Source organism: Gymnodraco acuticeps, unplaced genomic scaffold, assembly GCF_902827175.1.
Source record: "Gymnodraco acuticeps unplaced genomic scaffold, fGymAcu1.1, whole genome shotgun sequence".
NCBI lineage: Eukaryota > Metazoa > Chordata > Actinopteri > Perciformes > Bathydraconidae > Gymnodraco > Gymnodraco acuticeps.
The window spans coordinates 235,472-253,994 of record NW_022991169.1 but is presented as its reverse complement, the minus strand read 5'-3'; the positions used below and the strand labels follow the sequence as shown (position 1 = coordinate 253,994).

General features: G+C 42.8%; 1 protein-coding gene across 1 annotated transcript; it reads left to right on the top strand.

Moving 5' to 3' along the window:
• The first annotated feature begins 782 nt into the window (after positions 1-782).
• On the top strand, positions 783-6,800 carry LOC117560702 (myb/SANT-like DNA-binding domain-containing protein 2). The gene is made up of 4 exons (XM_034237643.1): positions 783-1,224; positions 3,288-3,543; positions 3,629-3,692; positions 4,279-6,800. Exons 1-4 carry the CDS (start codon positions 796-798, stop codon positions 5,192-5,194), a joined length of 1,665 nt encoding a protein of 554 aa, XP_034093534.1. The 5' UTR covers positions 783-795; the 3' UTR covers positions 5,195-6,800.
• Positions 6,801-18,523: the final 11,723 nt, after the last annotated feature.

Below are 18,523 nucleotides of genomic sequence, written 5' to 3'. Positions count from 1 at the left end.
ACAATAACCCACCTTCGAGTGATGCTCTAGTTTCTTCATGTTTTAGTTTTTTTCCCTCTTGTTTGCGCCGGACTGAAACTGTCTTTTCACCGACATCTCTTCACATGCACTAGTGGCCGTATCAAAGCCGTGATTGGTCAGATGTCGATTCATTGCAACGGTGTCGGGTTACAGACGTGCTCCCCTTGTCACCTCTCACTCTCGCGGAGAACTGAGCGGAGAACTGCACACAGCAGCTGAGGCCCTCTGCCCGGGGACCCCTGCGCAAGGCGGGGCCCCATGCAGCCTGCGTGATTGGCCTGTAGGGAGGGGCGGCCCTGGTTCTATACTTCTATTGCTCGAAGTGGAGTCGAAAGAGATGAGTTTTCAGAACTTTGTTTGTGTATGTAAAATGCTACTTGATGCAACAATATTATCTAGATATGTCACATATATAAATATAGTTATATACACACATAAAGGACTGTGGACATTCTGTACAATTTGGATTTTTACTTTTTACAATTGGCTGATAGGCCTAATACTTTTGTGCTTTTACTGAAGTAATATTTTGAACGCAGAACTTTCACTTGTATTTTGACAATAATGTAATGGTACTTGTAATCAAGTAAAGCATAAGCATCTGAATACTTCTTCCACCTCTGATTGTTAGTTAGTTTGTTTGCCTTAAAGTCAACCTCTTCCAGGATCCCTCTCTGGACCTCTCTCAGGATCCGCGCCGTATTTTTCTCCTCGCCATGTAGCGTAAAGACGTCACCCCCTCCCTCCCCCCCTCCCCCTAGCAACAGAGGCAACATGGCGGCGTCCAGTACCGCGGACCACTCTCCAGAGATATCGACGCCGTTAAAGATCCTGAAAACCGAGGTGCCATCCCCCGAGTCGGAAGACCTGAGTGACAGTAACCAGTACCACTCCAGTCCCTCCACCCCGAACCGCTTCTCGCCTCTGAACGTGGGCTCGGGGTCCGCGGGCCGGACGGCGGCCTCATCCTCCAACAGCTTCACGGCTTGCCGGGGGATGTCGTGGACACCGTCCGAGACTAACGCCCTTATCGCGGTGTGGGGCAACGAGAGGCTGACGGAGGCGAGGATGCAGCAGCTGGAGGTCGCGGGCACCGTGTTCTCTGGGAAGGCCCCCGGTCCTGCCATGTACGAGCGGGTGTCCAGAGCCCTGTCGGAGCTGGGGTACGAGAGGACCCCGTCCCAGTGCCGGGAGAGGATGAAGGTAAATCAGGTTAAGATGACACACCGGACAGGTCCCTCCTCCACCAGCAGGAGGGAGCTGGGTGGGGGGGGGGGGCATGTTACAGACAGAGAGGGCTATGACCAGGTACAGCTTGTTAACATGCAGCAACATCTCTCCTTTAACACTAGCTTACAGCCCACCATGTAAGAATCAAGTATCCCAACCAACATGCAACCTTTAAAATATGTTATCTTATACAGTAAATACTGGTCATGCATTGTCATGTATCTGACACAGGGACCCAATGGATACATGTCTTTAGTTGAGTTGTGCCCTTATGATGATCACCAAATCAATATCATATTTTACTGCATTTTCTATTTAGAACCACATTGCTCTATAAGAGTCAAATCAACCCTTAACTAAAGATTCTATTGATGAATTCATCAACTATTGTATTCATTCCCCTCCTTGCATGTATCAGCCAGAAAGGACAGCCTAGTTTGGGTCAATGCTTCATATTCATGTGACATTGTTATGCATTTGCCCCCATTGCTGTCAACACATGTCATGCATTAATGTTTCATTTTTATCACAAGTATATTTTAGGTTACATGTTTGTCAAAATCGTATTTCAACAGATTCCAAGTAATAAGAATTAACAAAATGGAGTTCTGCTTTTTAAATCAATATTTACATAATATAATATACATGAAAAAACGCCCTTACACTTAGTACTGATTTAATACCATTTGCCCCCTTTTGCCCAAACGTTTCTTAATGAACCGTATTGTTATGTGAGTAAACATGAGGCTGGATCTCTTCTGAATCTCTAGTGGACTGCTGATGTTGTGAGAAGATAAACTCCTGCTTATAGCTGAGGTGCTGTGATCAGAGCCAATACAGCTGTGCTTATCCACTCAAATATGTGTTTCTTCTTTTCTTATGTTTTAGCCTTATTATGGTTTTACACATCTGCTGTATAGTGTCTAGAGAGGACACAACTTAATATATTACTCGTTTAGTAGTCTGACTATTTATTTTAAACACATCTTAAAAATAGAGGTAACTTCCACCTGACATGGAGAAAATATAAAACTAGATAGAGTCAATCTTAGCTACAAGAAGCATTGTCAAAATTCACAGTAAAGGTCTACTACTGCCTTCACATTAAATGTAGCCGTTATTGTGCAGCACATACAGGAAGTGCTGAGTTACAGCAGCAGCATAACGAGCTACAATTGTAGCTTGTAAAAGTAGTTCATTGATGACCCGCTGATCCTGGCTCTGCTCAATGAGCTCCATCTCGGGGCGAACACTGATCCAACAGATCAGATTGATGCATCCAAACTAAGGCTGGAGCCACACGAGAACGGTAACGGTTGTATCCGCTACAGGCCCGGCATATGTACTACACGATACATTTGACAATTTTAAGCTTGGCCTACCATTTGATTGGAGCGATGAGGAACAGGTGGGGCTTGAAAAGGCCCACCAGTTCAAAGTGGGGAATGACAGGACAAGTTTGAGAACCACTGGGACATTTACATTGTTACAGCAGCAAGAGTATAGTGCAGATACATTGAAGAGAATTGCATGTGAAAAATAGCAAAGTATGCACACGTTATTATAATGAAGAATACAGTAAGTTAAAAAAACAAACGGCAGATAAATAAGTTGATTAAAATGAAAGAGATGGATGGTAATGTTTACAGATTGTTAATAAATTGAGAAAAAAAAGAAAGTATGAATTGCACAAGGGTATACTGCACATGCGTGTATATTGCACAAAGTTGTGTATTTACAGACAGTGTTATTGCACAGGGGTATAACAGTCTATGTGTGTGGGGTTCTACGAGGGGCCGTGGGGGTTATACAGCCGTACCACTGCAGTCAGACTACTGGAAGAACAGCTGAGTGAGTTCTTTATTCTCCCCCTACATACAGTTTTATTTTCTTTATTTATTGTATTTGTTTTCTCATGTCCTATATATAATATGTTGCACAGATGGAGGAGCTTGGGATCTAATATTTCCATTGCCATAACTTAACTGTAGCTACTGTGCATATGATAATAAAACCTGTGAATGTTGAATCTACAGACGCTGCGGCGCTGCTACAGCCGTGTGAAGGAGCACGGCATCGGCAAGAGGAAGAGCAGCTACACCATCGAGCAGCTGGAGAAGGTGTTCGGTCAGGGGGGCTGGGACTCCCAGAGCTGCGCCCCCGTGCTGATCAACAGCAGCGGGCTGTACCAGGAGATGGAGTCTGACAGCAGCACGCTGGAGGACTTCTCCCAGGAGGACTGGTGCAACCAGGTGCTGGACTCTGCCTTCCAGGAGGGGGACATGGAGACTGGTGAGTGAGCAGTGAGAGGACAGATAGCAGAAGAAACACAGGAAGAGTTGGTTTGAGCTAATATGTGTGTTTGTTTTCCCTCTAGAAGAAATCCAGGTGCCTAAAAACAGAGCTCTGCAGATTCAAATAGAGCTGTCCGAACAAACCCAGTAAGTCAACTAAAACTCTGTCTTTGTGAATGGAACATGTTTGATATAAAGCTTTGCAAAACACTATTGAAAAGCCAACACTGTCATTTTTCTAATGATTTTTAACGACTTCTCCGAACGGTATGTTCTCTCTGCCAGTCAAAACAGCCCAAAAGCATTAGTTCATACTCGTACAATACAACACATATTATCTTAGCTTTAAGATGTCATTAAGCTTGGATTTATCTTATTTTTGAATCTGTGTCCATATGCGGTGCTGTCTGCCAGAGTGTCTTCTTGATACTACTACAGGGAGTCCCTAAAGCCACAATTGATCAAATGTTACACTCAGAGACTTTAAGGAATCTCCTCCTAACTTCTTTGTAGTTATTTGTTTAAGAATTGTAGTTCACCCCCTGAATACTGTGTCAAAGGGTGCACAAAAGAATGAGAGACCTTCTGAAAGTCGTTTTTTTCATACGTAAGCTCCAGTAAACAGGCGACACATTTGAATAATTGTGTCTGGTCACGACTTGTTTGGCCCTTTATAAAATGTAAAACTTATTTTATTACGTCATCATTATAATGTATCTTGGGTTCTCTGCAGAAAAAGGGACATGATGCAGACGGTGGTGCGTATACTGGAGTCGGTCCAGCTGAAATGGGAGCACTTCCAGACCTGGGACCGAGTTCTCCCCGGCTGCATCTCTCCAAACAAACTGGCCATCTTCGGTGTGGGCTACAACACCCGCTGGCGAGAGGACGTGCGCTACCACTACGCTGAGATCAGCTCGCAGGTCCCGCTGGGCAAGAGGCTCCGTGAGTACTTCAACCCAGAGAAGCCGGAGGGCCGTGTCATCATGACCAAAGTTCAGAAGATGAACTGGAAGAATGTCTACTACAAGTTCCTGGACATCACCATCAGTGAGGCGCGCTGCCTGGAGCTGCACATGGAGGTGGAGTGGATCCCCGTGTCCCAGTCCAGAGCAGCAGGCTGCAGCAGAGACACGTCCCACTACCTCCTCCCTGTGGACATCCCCAAGGCCTACGGGCTGTACGCTATCGGCTATGAGGCGGTGTCATGTTGTAACGACACCGCTCACATCTTTCCCCAGAGCGACAGTGAAGAGCTACCTCAGAGTGAGTCAGAGAGGGGTCAGGCTGATGGAGGGGGAGGGTCACAGAACTGGTACAGGACTGGGGCTAATGTCACATACTGCTACCTGGGCATCGCCGAGGAGAGGACCATACAGCAGAGTCTCTTCCAGCACTTCCAGGGCTCTGGCAAACACTACGGCCATGGTGAGCCCTCGGCTGTGACCTGTTTCCTGCAGGAGAACTGCCGTGGCGGCGCCACCACAAACCAGAGTAGTGACGGAGGTGAAGAGTCGCCTCAACATTTTGCCATTTACATAAAATTCATCGAGGTGGAGCTGGACTTCCTCTCTGCAGGCTCCCTGGTGGAGTGCCTGGAAACTGCTATCGGTTGTTCATTGAAGTACAACATCAGAGAAACACTGTAACTACTCAGTGTTTCTGATCTGTAGGGAGATATCATTAAGGGTTACAGCCGGCAAGGCAACATGAAAGCTGACCAATTCTGTCTGTTACAAAGCATGGATGTGTGCAATAGTCGGCCATATTTTGGCAGCCTTTTCAGCTCTACTAAACTGATTTGTCATTATTAAGTCCTTAAAGAATGATGATGCACAATATGGCTAATGTATTGTGTAAAGATATGGGAACAGTAACTTAAGTATTACAGAGCTGCAACATCCACAAAGTATGTGCTTATCATGTCATGCTAATGTGCACTACTAAGGTTTTGCTGCTGGTTAAGTTAAGATAAATATTGCCTCATCAGGGAGGGTGGAGTTGGCATGGTGACTACTGCAGTATGCATCTGTCTACCTCAATAGGATGTAGCAAACACGGCAGTGAGGGGACCATAGCGTGTATTTATTTTAAAAAACTGCCTTTACTTTAAATGTTGAAGTGTGGACCTGGATTGAGCATTGAGAAGAAACTGCTGATTCATGCCTTATGTTCTGCACGTGTGACAGGGCTGCAGCTAGAGATGCTTCCATGCAAATGGTAAAAAAATCAATGTATATCCAACAGTATGGGGCAAAACAAACTTTGCCAGTTTGGCATAGTTTCCATTCAATTTCAATTCAGCACACTGAACGACACAGGCCTCTTATGCCTGTAACAACAATTCTGTGCAGCAAGAAGAACAATTACCCTGTGTATCAACAGCATTTGAATGATCACACTTACATTATTCAGACTGATAAGCATGGCTGCATCGAAATGGAAAAGGTTTTGTATTGTCTTTAAAAGACTACATTAGCTTTAAGCACTGCATCTCCTGCTGCTGTTTGGAGATTCAGAGTCATTACCTGCACTGCATTTGGTCTTGAGAAGGATTTTTTTCAACATATCTTGTTCCCTGTTTAGCCCTTTTTGCTGACTTTGTCGATGTATTGCTAATGCACATTCACATGGTTAGTGGTGTGTAAAGTTTTGCACAGGCAACACAACTTTGAGTTGAATCACAGTGGGGCAGTGTGTACTGTTGCAAGTACTTTGGAGCATCTCTAGCCGCAGCAGGGGGTTGTGGGTCAGTGGAGCTTCATCACAACAGATGAGTTTCCAGCAGCATTGGCACCAGTCCCTCAGATATCACACAATCATGCTTATAGGTGTAAACCAGGCTGCACTGATCTACAACTTCTAGTCAGGTTCAAATAATAATCTGCATCCTTGACCAAGAAATTAACTTATTTATGATTCCTGAGGTTATGTGCAATGTGCCAGGAAAGGACTGTAGAGAGAATCAAGCAATGGAGAAGTCCATTTTGAATCTATGTATATGAAATGTACCTTATATATCTATAATATATATATTTAAAGTTATTGATGTTCTTGAGCATTCCAGCTTTTGCAAACTTGCAATGTTCATTTGTTTGGGTATACAGTATATAAATATAAAAGGATATTTTATATTTTATTGTTTGACACCATGTCTTGTATGTGATTGTTTTAAAGTCACCGTCTTGTATGTTTACTGGTTTAAAAAACAATAAATGGGGCACTCACTCCCTGTCATTTGCCACACAGTGAAAATGGCCGTGTGTATCTGTTTGAGCTCATGAGCGGATACTTCCAGGATCATATTAGTATTCAGTGTCTCCGTCGGGACATGTCTCCATGCTTTAATGTTCAAAAAGCTCTTTATTTTTCTCATACTGCCTGCTGCAGCAGCTCTAATTTGAGTCTTTGCAGACCATCTACATGCACAAAAACCTATTGAACACACGCCAGGAAAGTGAGCATTCCAAAAAGCATAATAGGGCCTCTTTAAGCACTGATGATTACGTTAGCTAAGGATGTTGGTGTCTTATACAGCCCCAACCCCAAACTGGCACATACAGTGGGGCAAAAAGGTATTTAGTCAGCCACCAATTGTGCAAGTTCTCCCACTTAAAAAGATGATAGAGGCCTGTAATGTTCATCCTAGGTATACCTCAACTATGAGAGACAAAATGGGGGGAAAGAATCCAGGAAATCACATTGTAGGATTTTTAATGAATGAATTGGTAAATCCCAAGTGAAGGAGTTCAAGTATCTCGGGGTCTTGTTCTCGAGTGAGGGAACAATGGAGCGTGAGATGGGCCGGAGAATCGGAGCAGCGGGAGCGGTACTGCAGTCGCTTTACCGCACCGTTGTGACGAAAAGGGAGCTGAGCCAGAAGGCAAAGCTCTCTGTCTACCGGGCCATTTTCGTTCCTACCCTCACCTATGGTCATGAAGGATGGGTCATGACCGAAAGAACGAGATCGCGGATACAAGCGGCCGAGATGGGTTTTCTCCGCAGGGTGGCTGGTGTCTCCCTTAGGGATAAGGTGAGAAGTTCGGTCATCAGGGAGGGACTCGGAGTTGAGCCGCTCCTCCTTCGCGTCGAAAGGAGCCAGTTGAGGTGGTTCGGGCACCTAGTTAGGATGCCACCTGGGCGCCTCCCTAGGGAGGTGTTCCAGGCACGTCCAGCTGGGAAGAGACCAAGGGGTAGACCTAGGACCAGGTGGAGGGATTATATCTCTTCGCTGGCCTGGGAGCGCCTTGGGATCCCCCAGTCAGAGCTGGTTGATGTCGCCAGGGAAAAGAAAGTTTGGGGCTCTCTGCTGGAACTGCTACCCCCGCGACCCGACCACGGATAAGCGGGAGAAGATGGATGGATGGATGGAATTGGTAAATTCCTCGGTAAAATAAGTATTTGGTCACCTACAAACAAACAAGATTTCTGGCTCTCACAGACCTGTAACTTCTTCTTTAAGAGCCTCCTCTGTCCTCCACTTGTTAACTGTATTAATGGCACCTCTTTGAACTCGTTATCAGTATAAAAGACACCTGTCCACAACCTCAAACAGTCACACTCCAAACTCCACTATGGCCAAGACCAAAGAGCTGTCAAAGGACACCAGAAACACAATGGTAGACCTGCACCAGGCTGGGAAGACTGAATCTGCAATAGGTAAGCAGCTTGGTGTGAAGAAATCGACTGTGGGAGCAATTATTAGAAAATGGAAGACATACAAGACCACTGATAATCTCCCTCGATCTGGGGCTCCACGCAAGATCTCACCCCGTGGGGTCAAAATGATCACAAGAACGGTGAGCAAAAATCCCAGAACCACACGGGGGGACCTAGTCAATGACCTGCAGAGAGCTGGGACCAAAGTAACAAAGGCTACCATCAGTAACACACTACGCCGCCAGGGACTCAAATCCTGCAGTGCCAGACGTGTCCCCCTGCTTAAGCCAGTACATGTCCAGGCCCGTCTGAAGTTTGCTAGAGAGCATTTAGATGATCCAGAAGAGGATTGGGAGAATGTCATATGGTCAGATGAAACCAAAATAGAACTTTTTGGTAAAAACTCAACTAGACGTGTTTGGAGGAGAATGAATGCTGAGTTGCATCCAAAGAACACCATACCTACTGTGAAACATGGGGGTGGAAACATCATGCTTTAGGCCTGTTTTTCTGCAAAGGGACCAGGACGACTGATCCGTGTAAAGGAAAGAATGAATGGGGCCAGGTATCGTGAGATTTTGAGTGACAACCTCCTTCCATCAGCAAGGGCATTGAAGATGAAACGTGTCTGGGTCTTTCAGCATGACAATGATCCCAAACACACCGCCCGGGCAACGAAGGAGTGGCTTCGTAAGAAGCATTTCAAGGTCCTGGAGTGGCCTAGCCAGTCTCCAGATCTCAACCCCATAGACAATCTTTGGAGGGAGTTGAAAGTCTGTGTTGCCCAGCGACAGCCCCAAAACATCACTGCTCTAGAGGAGATCTGCATGGAGGAGATCTGCATGGAGGAATGGGCCAAAATACCAGCAACAGTGTGTGAAAACCTTGTACATACTTTTTTGCCCCACTGTATATCCCGGCCCCCCCACCCCCACGTGACAGAGTGAACTCTGTCTGTAGCCTCACTCTCACCTCGCAGCATGCTTTGGGACAAACTCCCCTCTTCACGACAGGAGCTATCCTAACTTTGTAAGCATGGTTATGTAATCAGCATCTCTCGTATGAAATTAAACAATTATAATTATAATAAACTCCAAAAAATGTGAATGCCATTTTATTTTGTAAACCTCTTTTCAGTTTGAAATCAGATGTTTATGAGCTGCTTGTTTTTTCTGAAATATAGAAAACTTTACAATCAAATGCACACCTGTACCATTTTTCAGACTAGACACTAAGTAATAAGTGAGTAGTAAGTGATCCCAAGTAAACAAATGATATATATAATGTCACCTTGAAGTTCTTTGCATCTCTGACCATATAACATTTATATGTCTTACTTTGTGTTTGCACAGAACTAAAGGTACACATTGTGTTCCATGACCATGAGGGACCCAAATTAAAGTGTTGCACATGTTCAGTAGGGCAGGTGGTTAGGTCAGGATGATGCAGACTTGCTGTTGGAGTTTAATAACTTACACTCCCCTCCACACTTTAAACCATGTGAAGAGGTGGGAGAACTACTCAGATATTGTACTCTAGTGAAATAAGCAGTAGTATTGTCATACTGATATTTTGTACAAACTGTAAAGTCCACTGAGACAAATGTAACATTTGTGATATTGGGCTATATAAATAAACATTGATTGATTGATAGTATAAGTTACAAGTAAAAGTGCAAAAGTATTAACATCGAAATATACTTAAAGTACCAAAAGTAAAAAGTACTTATGCAGACTGTTCCATTTCAGAATAATACATGATATGTTTTGATTATAATTATTGATGCATTAATATGTTATTAAATCTGGTAAAGGTGCAGCTTTTTATGTTTTTTATACATAAATATGTGTCCCCGGTGTGTAAGGAGACTCACAAAGTGTCAGAAAATAAAACTCTCTCTCTTTTCCTCCATACCCACATCTCTAAAAACGGGGGTACAACGGAACTGATCCAGATTTGATCATGACGACATTACTGAAATGTGAGCTGGCTTTGCGCCCTATCAGAAACGTTGCTATCAGAAACAATGTGCAACGTCTTTTGGAAGTAATGGTCTGTGTTTACATTAGCAAGCATCGCTAACACTCAGAGCTAACCTGTAGGCTACTGGAGAGAGTATGTGTAAAAAAGCAGGAAATAAAAAGGTACTCACCTTGTGGTAAACCATAGACTGTATACAGTGGCGGCCGGCCCATAGGGGCGCTAGGGGCGCGGCCCCACCTCTTCCCACATTAAATTAAAAAAAATATATATATTTTATATTTTTATTTTTAATGAACAAGGTAAATATCATACAATTGGTATCAGTAAAATGTATAATCTACAATAAAATCTCGTTTAAAATTGTGTTACGATGTCTAAAGTTACTGATAAGTCACATGTTTCCTGCCTGGCCTTGCCCATGGCATTAGTTTATCATTACCGGGCGGAGCCCCCGAGCCAAACAGCAGCAACCAGCACGTTGCAAAAGTCTCAATAGTAAACTGTGCCGCCGAAACATAATTTCAGCCAATCAGCGCCGTCAAATATTTTGGTCACGAGGGCGCTCACGTTGGCGCCCACGTTGCTTACATGACATGAGTTGTTTTTTAGACTCGTGAGTGACCAAGGTGACGCAGTATTTAGAATGGTGTGCAGGTGGAGTCGCCGGACCTCGGTCCGCACCCAATTCCGTGCAAGAGCTACTCTCCAATCCTTTCCAAAGGAGAAGTTTGGGAGATACATTGATACTTAAAGACCTTGGACCGCACCAACCCGATTTGTATATATCACAGCAAGCTCGTGAAAAAGACAAAACGTATCAACGAGGCTTCTCACATGGCTAGCTGGATGCAAACGATGCAAACAGGTAAATGCTATCTTTTGTTTCCCATGCTTGCTCTTCAAACAGCCGGGGACAGATACGATCTGTTCAGAAACTAGACAAAAGTTAAACAAGTACAAACCACAGACTGTCTGTGTCATGGAGAATACAGTCGCTGGTTTATTTATGTCTGTATATGCCGTTGTTGTGAGTGTGGACGGTCGGAGCATATAACGTTAGCTTAGCCAAGCTCCATTCAGAAAACAAGCATTCTAAAAGGTTTTTCGCCTGCCGTCTGTCTGCAGACTTGTCAAAGCATTAATTCATGGTTTTTACTAACCGGTATCAGTATGTTGTTACGTCGGCATCATTTAGAAACGTGTATTACAATTTAATCACGGTAAAATATGTTCATTTTGTTGTAGTTGTAGCTCCCGAGCCAGCGCGTCTTGTTTGAATGATGCGAGTAAACACAGCTGGCAGCCGCGGTGAAACTCGAGCGACTAGAGCGATGCGATAGGACCGTTTAGAGCGAAGCGAATATTCGCATCGCGTCCGGTCTGAACGCAGCATTAAAGCGAGCTCCGCGCTGCACTGGAAACGCGCCATTACATCACCAGAAGTCCTAATTTAAGGGATCATTTCTCCCAAAAAAAAATTGTTTACTCACTATATCAAAAGCCCCACCAAAAATATTTTCCACCAGCCGCCACTGACTGTATATATGTGGTAAACCCGCGAGAGAAAAAGCATTTGAGCTCCATACTGCTTAGGGCTGAACGATTTATCGATTTTAAATCGCGATTTGAAATGATGCAATTATCAAATCGCAAAGCCTGCGATTTTTTAAAACATTTAAAAAAAAACATTTTTAACCTATATATTTTTTTGTGTTCTTGTGTGTCAGTCATCCACACCAATCATACGTGCTGTGCTCCACATGTACCAGCCATTGTTAACCAATCAGAAGTGGCCCATGATAGAAGGTGATAGACAGATTGATCCAATCACCTGCCAAGTATTTTTGAAAGTGCCTGCCCTTTCCAAATGGCTTCCAATAGAGCTTTCCTAGATGGTTTGGTGAAACAAACCATCTGGGTCAGGTTAGTAATGCTCCATCACATGCTTCTATTACAGGGTGAATCTTAAACTGAAGCTTGACTTTAAAGCAACCCAACGGAAGTTTCATGTAAGTTTAGTTCTTTCACTCGTAGATCGGACTGCGGAGGTGCTAGAGACGGAAGCATGTTGATGCGACCTTCCTAGCCGGAGATATGGCCACATTTTACAATAAACTTCCGTTGGGTAGCTTAAAAACAAATATCGCAAATCGCAATCGCAATATTTGTCAGAAAAATCGCAATTAAATTATTTCCCAAAATCGTGCAGCCCTAATACTGCTCAGCCCCGGCCCATAGGACGATGCTCTGATGTCATCACCCTCGCACATTTGCCATATGTTTACAAAAAACGATATATATGTTAAAACTTTTCTCGGTCTTAATATAGACTATATTTAGGGTCGTATATGTGTTGACTTTACTTTAAAATAGCAGATCTCTGTGACCGGATATCGTTTTTTGGCTTAGTGAACGTGTGTCTGCTCCGATCAGGAGCTGCAGCACCACCCGGACTCCTCCGCTGCAGAGAGTCTGCAGCGGGGCCCCCAAACCTCCCGACCCGTCTTGTAACACGGAGCCCGTTTCTTAACACTAGAACCGCCAACGGGTACATTTTACCCGCAGCTGTTTTTTGATTGTATGTAACTTGTTTTCAATAACATATTAAAGTCTCCCAGTCCGTGACTTTTCCTGAAAGTGTGTTATGTATCACCCTCTGTTGTTAACAATTGTCAATATGAAGTCAGATTGAAAAAATCGGCAAAAAAATTACCATTTATAGTACCCATATCCGCCAGCGGGTAATATTTACCTCATAGAAAATGCAGCGTAAACATGACGTGTTGCTATAGCAACGACTTTTGTCTACTGCGGTTCCTTATAGATAGAGAGATAGATATATTGATAGAGAGAGAGATAGACAGATAGATAGTTATAGATAGTGTAACATCTTGGAGAATACAAGGTCTTGGATGACTGAGCTCACGTTGAGGACGTAATGCATGTGTGCAGGTTACGTGACTTGAATACAGATGGACACTCGGAATGAGAGAAGTAGTCCGAGTCATCTGTTTATGTAGACAATTATATGTCCATAGAACAGAACATTACAGATAGATTGATAGATAGTTATAGATAGAGAGATTTGTACCTAAACAAAACACAAGTCTAACACCAAGCGTTTTTAAATTAGCACTCTTAGCGATATTTTATACTTCCTGTTATCTGCACAAACTATATCATATGAAAAGCTGAGAGTCCACAGATTCTATTGGTATAAGTTTCATCCCTGTGCGATCAAAACTCACTGTTCTGTATGATAAATAAAATAACATTGTACCTTGAAAATCAATAGCGGGTACATTTTACCCGTTGGCGGTTTTAGGTATACAGCGACCTCTGGCGGTTCTAGTGTTCAACCATGCTAATTGTATGCTTAAGAGTTATGATCGGTCATAATATCACCGAATTTGGTGATGATTAAATCGTTTACAGTGAGTTAATAATTGAAGATGTAAATTAAATTCAGTTTATTTGTAGTACTTTCTATTTTTATTGTGTTATATGGTGGAATCAATGTGTGCATTTGATACAGATACATGAGCAGTTGCTTTAGGGCAGGGGTGGGGAACCTCCGGCCCCCGGGCTGTATACGGCCCGCGAGACAATTCGATACGGCCCTCGAGGTAACGGAACACACGCAAAAAAGAAAAGGAAAAAAAGAAATCTAGACCGCAAAAGAATTAAACAAGCGAGTACCTGTTTTTCCTGGCCAAGGTCAGGGTCCTTGAACACAACACAAGCCTAACGTGTCATCACATGCGATATGTCTTGTCCGACAGCAGTGTAGTTCTGACGGAGAGTACAAGAACGTCGCTCCGGGACTTCACAAATTGCAGTACCGATAAGGAGCCGCACACATGCTGCAGTTTTTGCATGGCTGTGTCTTTAGTTGTAAGCCCAGTGGCGATCTGTTCATCTGTCATACTGATCATACAGTCAATAACTTTGTTGTTATTAGCATCTGGTTAGCTAGCTATGCTAACGAATATAAGAAGCTTTTTCTACAACCAGTGAGGTAAAGGCACATCTTTATATGATCATTATAGTTATAAGAGAATAAAGTAAACAGGTATAAAATACTATATGACAGTAAAAAAAGGTTGTTATTAATAAACAAGAATACAGTTTGAAAGGGGAGTGATTTGTAAAATATCCAGAAAGAAAAATAAATCTGCTTCCAGTTCTGTTTCATATGGGTGTTGAGATGTATCCATAGATCTCCTAATGTTGCTCTCAAAGTGCACCAGATAGATGCTTTTAACTTCAACATTTAAAAACAAATCTTCCTGGGGGGGGCATGCCCCCAGACCCCCCTAGAGGAGGTTAGGTCCCCCCCCACACTTAAATCATGTTCACATGGATAGGAAACTAATTTGCACACATCTTGTGTCCATATCTTTCTGTTTTGGTGGTCACGCCACACCGTGCACATGCATGCATGCGCGAGTCATGGTAAGATACCTGGATTCAGAGGTTGCGTTTTCTTTGAACAGCATGAAAGAAAGGCCAAATGAATGGGCTGTGATTTTAGTATTTTTAAGCATAGGTCAATAATTTGTACGGCCCTCGGAGGATGTTGAAAACATTGAAATGGCCCCTGAGAGGAAAAAGGTTCCCCACCCCTGCTTTAGGGCCGTATAGCCCTTAAGGTCAAATAATGACGGCCCCTACACACGGCGGCGTGCGTTATCGCTTGCCGGCGGGGAGGTCTGAAACTCGACCAACAACCAATCACATGAATCTCCGCCCCAGACACCCAAGCACGCAGTTTGATTGGCTAGAGCTTGTACTGGCATATGATTCGATTTGCTGACGCCTCCGTCGAAGCGTCAAAAGTAGAACATTGCTCTACTTTTGCAGCGAGCACCGCGAGAGAAGCTACGCTTTGCTCCCACAATGCATTTTGGCGAATCGTGACGTCACCCCATTCAAAGTGAATGGGCAGAAGCGTTGAAGCGGCAACGCACGCCGCCGTGTGTAGGGGCCGTGGGGCTATACTGAACGGAACCGTGTGTACGTTACGTAACGTATCGTCCACACGGTTCCGTCGCGTTGAAGAGTGCCAGACACACAAGCACGCGGTTTGATTGGCTAGCGCTTGTACTGGCATATGATTTGATTGGCTGGCGCTTCCATCTACGTTTGAAAAGTTGAGCTTTTCTCAACTTTCAGCGCGAGCAACGGAGGCAAAGTGAAGCAACGGAACCACAATGCAGTTCGGCAAAGTGTGACGTCACCCCATTCAAAGTGAATGGGAAGCGTCTCCGTTGAAGCACGTGACGGAACCGTGTGGACGATACGTAAGGGCCAGGGCATTCTATCAAGGATATAGAATACCTTGGTTGAAGGATATAGAGACCCAGAACAATATCTGATTGGTTGCATTTATTTTCTAACACAAAACCACTCAAATGTGTAGTGCATGGACCGAGAAAGACAAACAAATCAGAGTAACACTGTAATATTACAGATCAACAACACAGATACGATTCTCATTTATTAATTGTATTGACATTTTATAAACATTTTATTAATATAATTAAATCGATTTTTTTGTTTGTTTTGGTTTTATCTGAGTGTTCCAGGGTATTCTCTAAATACCTTGAAGGCCCTGACGGTTCACCACTGGTAAAAGTACACCATTTATTTACCTCTGAATCGTAGTGTGGTAGAAGTACAAAGTAGCATAAAATGGAAATACTAAATTAAAGTGCATGTATCTCAAAATTGTACTTAAGTACAGTATTTGAGTTCATCTACTTAGCTACTTCCCACCTCTGACCATGTGAAGGGGGGAGTAATGGAGTGCAGGGCCGGATTGTAATTGGGCCAAAGTCTACGGCAGAGACCATAGACTGTATATATAGACCTGGGAGATGTAATTGGACACAGCGGCCAGGAGATGGCCATAGAGAGCTCCTGCTGAATGTCCCCACATGGTGGAGTAGAAATGTCCTTACGCTGCCTCTGAGGAGGAGAACTCTGTTGGCAGTGTGCTGTGGTGTGTGGGCCACTGCCCTTTAACTAAACTTTCAAACTGGAAATAATATATATTTTTCCAGACATCCAAATACAGCTCATAATACTTTAAATTAAATAAGTGACTTGAAGTGAACAGAATGAATGAATGTATTTTTCAGAGGTACTGAGACACCACCAGAGGAAATAGAAAGACATGTACTGTATTCTCTTGGGTTATAAAAAACATTCCTGGTTCAGCTAGCTAGAGCTACGGAACCCTGGAGGGTTCATAGAGAGAAAAATAAATAAAACTAGGCCAAGTTTTATTAATTTGTGCGCACGACAGGGGCGGACTGGCCATTGGGAATACGGGGTGTTTTCCCCGTATTCCCAATGTAATCCCGGTAGTGCCAGTCCGCTCCTGGCGCACAATATACTTTCTTATGGTTAGACACATCGAACTGCCCGATTATTACGCCATATTATTAGTTTTGTGTGTGTGTGGGCATTTGTTTTCAGAAGATAATTGAGATGATTTAGCACTAGCCTACATCGAGATTAAGATGAAACGAATTTCTTTCACTTGGGAATACACATATGGAGTTAGCCAGATGTGTGTAAATTACGGTTCATGGTAATTTGAAAACAAATGCCGTGTCAGACACACACACACACACACCCACACACAGGGCCGGACTGGGACAATAAGTCAGGCCGGGAATTATACACCCAGCCAGGCCACTACCAGTTTTTTGTGCCATTTTGCTGGATTTATTTGTCAATATGTACAGCGTTGCTGCCCATAGTGATAGCCCTCTAGTTTAAATCTACTACCCAAAAATAAACATATGGACATGGGTTACTATTTAAAAAAAATTGCAAATCTATTTAGGAACCTATTCATGTGAACATATTTTAAGTGGGGGTGGACCTCAAATCCTATAGGGGGGTCCGGGGGCATGCACGGACATGAATTCATAGATCAAGGCAGACTGGTTTACAGACTCTCCTGTTTTGCTAAATCTGGTGCTTAAACAAATAGCTCTACACCCCTGGCCGATATGTCCCTAAAATGAAGTCCGAGTTTGAAATAATTATATCTCAAATAATGTATGCACTGCCATTTCCCCACATAAACATAACAGTCTGCAATGAAATAGTTGTCTGCTGTGTGCTCCACTTCCTCCTTGGCGCACCGGTACATTTCTCAAAAAAAAAAAAAAAAAGTTGGGATAACGAGTTAGTATCTTTAGAAACGTTCTCGTGACCGTTATTACGTAATGGCAATAACGGGTTATTTATTATCCTGACTTTTTTTTTTCTCTCTCTGTTTTTTTTCTTTTCTTTTCATGTCCCTTTAGGGCAATAGTATGAAGCTGCAGCGTCGGAGACTGCAGTTTCAGGACCCTAGTTGTTTTGCAACACCGCCACCTAGCAAATTGGATGCCCACAAAAGTACAACCAGCGAGTACTGAGTCTCATACACAGCGAGTCTCTTTAGACATTGTAATGCTTGTTATTAACGATGTAAAAATGCATGAAAATATATTTTTCTTACAGAAATTAAATTATTATTATTAACAACACTTTGTTGTTAATATGTTTTTGTTTTTTAATAACAAATGTATTTTGTATGTTAGTTGTAAAAAGATAGTCTTTTATATGTCTTATCAAATTTGACATACAACGTAAATTAATATATGTATATATATACAGTATATATATACAGTATATATAAATATATATATATATATATATATTGTAGTATAATATATAATCTATTTATAATTGTAAATGTATATTGTATGTAGACATACATTTAGATGTATATTTTGTTAAAAGAAAACAAAAATGTTAATTTAGTTTTTGGGAGAAGGGGTGGGGTTAAATAAGTGTAAACTTCTTCCCACGTCTTTTCGGATGTGTAATTAGGTAGATCATTTGTTTATATATCATTTGTAAGTCAATAATATTTAGTTTATCAATTTGATACTGCTTACGTTTCTACAGTATCATAATTCTCTTGTTTCATTTCATTATTATATTACACGTTCAAAATCATTCGAAATAAATCAAATGAAATGTGTCTTTGAAGAGCTGCTTGATTACTCAAAAACAAAAACAACTGTTAGTGTGTTTCTGCACCTGGCTGCCAAAGATAAACATGCAGTTTGACCAGAGGCATTTCAGTGCAGAATACATTTTTATTTATTTAGAAGACGGGCACAATTTCCTTAACACGGACACGGAATGACCTCTGGAGTCCAGCATGTCTTTGAGTTCCTCTGACCCTTCCTCTGAAAGTGGAGAGGACACTGAGGATTCTTCACTGGGGTGAGGCGGGGTCTGTTGTTCCCTCAGCCACCAGAAAA